The sequence below is a fragment of the Chiloscyllium plagiosum genome, chromosome 7 (genome assembly GCF_004010195.1).
Source record: "Chiloscyllium plagiosum isolate BGI_BamShark_2017 chromosome 7, ASM401019v2, whole genome shotgun sequence".
NCBI classification, from domain to species: Eukaryota; Metazoa; Chordata; class Chondrichthyes; order Orectolobiformes; family Hemiscylliidae; genus Chiloscyllium; species Chiloscyllium plagiosum.
The window spans coordinates 53279540-53285832 of record NC_057716.1 but is presented as its reverse complement, the minus strand read 5'-3'; the positions used below and the strand labels follow the sequence as shown (position 1 = coordinate 53285832).

Below are 6293 nucleotides of genomic sequence, written 5' to 3'. Positions count from 1 at the left end.
AACCCATCTGCCACCCCCAACCCTGTCCCCCACCTCCTAACCCCCTCCAACACCATCCCTCACCCCCAACCCCATTCCCCCAAACCCGTCCAACACCGCCGCCCACACAGGACAATGTTGGAGAGATTATCTGGGCAAATGGGTGGGATGATTAGGGTACACCCCTTTGTAGAACTCCAGAGAAGGTGTGGGGAGAGAGAGATGGCAGGAGGTCAGTCATTTGGACACGGTGCCTGTTTAATCACTGTAAACAAAAGATGCAATCAGTGTTAGAAACACGTCTTTGATGTAGTTTTTCTATGGGGACTTCGAACTCTCCTTTGGATAATCCGATTTTCGGATAATTGATATTCAGATAATCGAGGTTCCTCTCTACATCCTGTCCCTCAGGATTCCCTCCAACAACTTGCCCACCAATGACATCAGGCTCACTGGTCTATAGTTCCCTGGCTTGTCTTTACCATCCTTCTTAAACAGTGGCACCACGTTAGCCAATCTCCAGTCTTCTGGCACCTCATCTGTGACTATCGATGATACAAATATCTCAGCAAGGGGCCCAGCAATCACTTCTCTAGCTTCCCACAGAGTTAATGGTACACCTGATTAGGTTCTGGTGATGTACCCCTTTTTATGTGTTTTGAGACATCCAGCGCTTCCTCCTCTGTAGTACGGACATTTTTCAAGCTGTCACCATCTATTTCCCTACATTCTATATTTTCCACGTCCTTTTCCACAGTAAACACTGATGCAAAATACTCGTTTAATATCTCCCCATCTCCTGTGGCTCCACACAAAAACCGCCTGATTTCCCTCTTGTATAATGTCTTTATACTCTTCTAAGGATTCATTCGATCTATCTTGTCTATACCTGACATATGCTTCCTTCTTTTTCTTAACCAAACGCTCGATTTCTCTGGTCATCCAGCATTCCCTATACCTACCAGCCTTTCCTTTCACCCTGACAGGAATATACTGTCTCTGGACTCTCGTTATCTCAGTTCTGAAGGCTTTCCATTTTCCAGCCATCCCTTTACCTGCGAACATCTGCCCTCAATCAGCTTTTAAAAGTTCTTGTCTAATACCGTCAAAATTAGCCTTCGTCCAAATTAGAGCTTCAACTTTTAGATCTGGTCTATCCTTTAAGTTTAAACTGTTTATTTTTTACCATTTTTGTTCTGTCTCTTATTTTTCAATCCAAACTTCCTTTTGCTCTCTTTTTTCATTCTCTTCTGTATCTGATTTGACTCTGAATTCGATATTCAAACTGACACTCGCTCATTTTAATCAATCAAAATGAAGATGTGTGAGAGATACATTGTTGCTTGCCCTGTTCATCGAGGTCCTGGATGCCCCATAGAGACAACAAAAGTTTTTTGAACAGGTGGATGGCAAGGGCCTCAAGTACAAAATACCACAGGAAGTCAATGGGAAAGTGCAAATGGAACAAACTATTTACGCATACTCTTGCTGCTCAGAGCAACATCTGATCTGAATACTCCATCAGAGTGAGTCATCATGCTAGCTTAAGTGATACTTCCCCTCTTCATTATTCCATCACAGGGCTTCAGTGCCTGTTGGCTTCCCATTTGTTTTTAAATAGTCTGACTCATGTCTGTTTTTTAATCAACTAAAGCTCCCCTGTCCTCCTCCCTCCAATCCACCAACCCAAAGCATCAACACAACTTGGCAGTGACCCCTGCTGAGTTCAAATGAACAGCCTTGTCAAAGGAAGAATAAGTGTGATCGGGGGATGTCAAACTATTTTTTATTGCTTCTAGGAAATGGGTCAGATACACAGCCATCCATTTCAGAGAACTCTGAAGTCCTGTAGTGTTAACTCTCTGTGGGTCAGCTATGTTGGACTCAAACAGGACTATAGACATGCATTACACTCATGTCTCCCCATGGCAACATAGACTGAAATTGTGAATGGCAATAATAACTCAAATGAATATTACACATAGTGAAAGCACACAAGTGCAACTTGCAGTAAACTGCAAAATTAACCAAAAAACCTAATTTCACTATGTTTGTGACTGAAGGACATATGTTTGTGATATAATGAGGAGAACTCAGGGATATATGTTAGAGAATCAATAAACGATAAATTCCTTCTCATGAATTTTTTCAAAGGAACAGCTGTCATTATTTTCACATTTTGTTACTTCAGATCAGGGATCATTAACATTTGTGGATATGAAAATAAATGAGATGCTCTTTTTCCACTGAGTTATGGAATATTGTGTTAATTATCTTAAAATATTTTTAAAATTCTGAATAGATGGAAGATTAGAAAGTTAGAATAGACCTTTAGGCCATGTCCATCCAATGGAGGAGATTTTAAAGACATGCAGCTTTGGGCCACACAATCATCCAGGAAGTGATACAATTCCCACCTCTTCCTGACACCAATTCTACCTGCAGCCATGAGGCTATCACAGTGTGGGCACTGCCAAGGAAAACGCATTGAATTTGTCTGTCCTCTTCATGAGGGACGCCCTTGTAACCAGGCACTCTGTGCCCAATGAAGGGATTTGGATTCAGCAAGGGAGGGAACTCAACCCACTTTTCTTATTGTCAGTCTCCCTGCTTCACTCACCTCTCTATAAAATCCATTGTCAATCCCTGGTGAAGCTTCCATTGCAGTCTCAGTGGTGATCATTGTTCTGTTAACCCAGCTGTTACTGCAGCACTGCTGCTAGAATCTGATTGGACATCAGCTTGTTTGCGGGGTTGGGGGGTGGAGGTTGGATTTCTGCCCTGCCACAGCTTCAAATATAATGAAAGAACCACACTATGGCTGATTGCAATAAATTATGTCAGGCCTCCCAAAAATGATCAATGCAGCAATCCCATCTCCCTTCCAGTTGGTATGCGGGAACCCCATTTCAAACATTGAGGCACATACTTTTACAGAGGCAGGAAGACTCTGTGGACATGGAACAGTGGCAAGAAAGATGCAGCTTTTGAAAACCTGTCTTCATTTGGGGTGGGAGGGAATGGAGATGAAGTATCACTCATATAAAGGAGAAAGTAGTTCATAGAGTCATAGAATCCCTACAGTGTGGAAACAGGCACTTTGGCCCAACAAGTTCACATCCACTCTCCGAAGAGTAACCCACCCAGACCCATTCACCTACTCTATTATCCTATATTGACCCTTGACTAATGCACCTAACTGACACATCCCCAAAAACAATAGGCAATTTAGTGTGGCTAATTCACCTAACCTGCAAATATTTGAACTGTGGGAGGAAACCAGAGCATCCAGAGGAAACCCACACAGACACAAGGAGAACATGCAAACTCCACACAGACAGTCGCCCAAGGCTGGAATCGAACACAGGTCCCTGGCACTATAAGGCAGCAGTTCTAACCACTGAGCCACCGTGTTGCCCCACCATTGAGCCACTGTGCCATCCCGTATGTTATGCAGTAGGTTAACAGACAATGATTTTCAAGGCAACTTAATCAGATATATATACAGAAGTATCTAATCGACTGTAAGCAACTTCTGGAATATACAAACAGGTTAACAGATTTGGCAAAGATCTCAGAACTTTAAATCAGTACTCAGTTTAAATCATTTATATTTTTAAAAAGTTCAGTTTGTTTAAATCAGTGCTGTACAATATCAGAGTCAAACTTGATTTACCTTCAGCCAGATTACTTGAGGATGAGGTCTGCCTGTTATCTTGCAGGAGAATTTACCGCTCTGTCCTTCTTTGACAATTAGTCGTGTTGGTTTAGTGACAAACTTTGGTGGGCTTTCACCCCAAATACTCGGCCTGTTTTCCACTGATGGAGTAGAATATCGACTGCAATTAAAGAAATGAAGCCCTTTTCAAAAATACTTCCTTTAACTATTTTGCACTTTCTAAAGAAAATGATCACGGTAAAATTATGATACCATGCCACCACAACCAAGACTCAAATGACAAAATGTTTTCAACGATATAAACGTCTTTTGCAGCACTGCAATCATATTTGCGATATGGGTTTTCCACATTTAATGCCACCTATTTAGTATTGTTTTGCTTTAATTTCAGCATGTTCTTATGACCTGAAATCTTGTTGAGCACTGAAAGATTCTTTATGACATGTTTACAGGTGAATTTGAGTTCCATAAGGTATCGGTGCCACCTTATGCTCCCAGGAGGAGGTCGAACAGTTCATCAACTTCACTAACACCTTTCACCCCGACTTCAAATTCACCTGGACCATCTCGGACACCTCCCTCATTTTCCTGGACCTCTCCATCTCCACCTCTGACAACCGACTAACCACATACACCTACCACAAACCCACCGACACCCACAGCTACCTGGACTACACCTCCTCCCACCCTGCTTTCTGTAAAAACGCCATCCCTTATTCCCAATTCCTCCCCCTCTGCCACATCTGTTCCCAGGATGACCAACTCCCCCTCAGAAAATCCCAGATGGCCTCCATCTTTAAAGATCGCAATTTCCCCTCTCACATGGTCGACGATGCCCTCCAGTGCATCTCCTCCACTTCCTGCACCTCTGCCATTGAACCCCATCACTCACAATGCAGCAAGATCAGAAACCCCTCTGGTCCTCGCCTTCCAGCCCACCAACCTCTGCAGACATTGCATCATCTTCCGCCACTTCTGCCACCGACAAACAGACCCACCACGAAGGATATATTTCCCTCCTCACCCCTATCAGCATCCTTGACTCCCTTGTCAGATCCACACCTACCACCAACCCACATCTCACGCCCGGGACCTTCCCTGCCACCACAGGAAGTTCAAATTCTGTGACCACACCTCCCCCTTCACCTCCGTCCACGGCCTCAAAGGATCCTTCCACATTCAACAGACATTTACCTGCGCCTCTGCCAATGTCATCTACTGTATCCATTGCACTGATGTGGTCTCCTCTACATTGGGGAGACAGGACACTACTTGCAGATCGTTTCAGAGAACATCTCTGGGACACCCACACCAACCAACCCCACCACCCCATTGCTGAACACTTCAACTTCCCCTCCCACTCCACCAAGGACATGCAGCTTCTGGGCCTCCTGCCTGGACAAACCCTTACCAGCTGACACCTGGAGAAAGAATGCCTCATATTCCACCTTGGGAACTTGCAACCACACAGATCAATGTGGATTTCACTAGTTTCCTCATTTCACTTCCCCCCCACATTATCCCAATCCCCAACTCGGCACCGCCCTCTTGACCTGTCGATCACTTTTCCCATCTCCAACCACCCCCAACTTATCACCTTCTCCCTCACCCTCATCTACTTATCACTTTCTCAACTACACTCCACCCAACCTCACCCCACTCCCATTTATCTCTCAGCCTTCCAGCCCACAAGCCTCATTCCTGATGAAGGGCTTATGTCCGAAAAGTCAATTCTCCTGCTCCTTGGATGCTGTCTGCTTTTCCAACGCCATACACATAGAGTCATAGAGATGTATAGCATGGAAAGAGACCCTTCGGTCCAACCCGTCCATGCCGACCACATATCCCAACGCAATCTAGTTCCACCTGCCAGCACTGACCCCATATCCTTCTAAACCCTTCCTATTCATATACCCATCCAAATGCATTTTAAATGTTGCAATTGTACCAGCCTCCACCACTTCTTCTGGCAGCTCATTCCATACATGTACCACATCTCAGAACTGTCAGCCAGACTACTGTGACCCCTCGGACTCATACCAGCACACAAACCAACAGCCACGCTCAGACAACAACTCACCAGAACAAAGGACCCGATACCCAACATGAGCAAAACTAATGTAGTGTACAAAATACCATGCAAGGACTGCACAAAACACTATATAGGACAAACAGGAAGACAGCTAACAATCCGCATACATGAACATCAACTAGCCACGAAACGACACGACCAGCTATCCTTAGTAGCCATACACGCAGACAACAAGCAACATGAATTCGACTGGGACAACACTACTATCATAGGGCAAGCCAAACAAAGAACAGCCAGGGAATTCCTATAGGCATGGCATTCATCCACAAACTCCATCAACAAACACATCAACCTGGACCCAATATACCAACCACTACAGCGGACAGCTGAAACTGACAACCGAAACTATAAACACCGGAGGAAACATCAAAGAAGCGCCTCGCAGGAGGCTCCCAAGCACTGATGAGGTCGCCTAGCCAGGGGACGAAACGTTTGCAACAAAAACCTCCAGCTCGGCGAACAGAACCACAACAAAATACTTATGAACTTGGTTTCATTTTGACTCCAAATGCAGCTTTTGCTGCTATCCCTCCTCGATCGTAA

At 44.6% G+C, this 6293-nt stretch overlaps 1 protein-coding gene across 3 annotated transcripts in view; it reads right to left on the bottom strand.

Moving 5' to 3' along the window:
- Nucleotides 1–6293, bottom strand: part of LOC122551600 (myosin light chain kinase, smooth muscle-like) — a 422603-nt gene that overhangs the window by 214881 nt on the left and 201429 nt on the right. For all 3 annotated transcript variants that reach the window (XM_043693744.1, XM_043693745.1, XM_043693743.1), the window contains exon 6: nucleotides 3656–3818. In XM_043693744.1, coding sequence (XP_043549679.1) covers nucleotides 3656–3818 — 163 coding nt within the window. The remainder of the gene's footprint in view (nucleotides 1–3655; nucleotides 3819–6293) is intronic.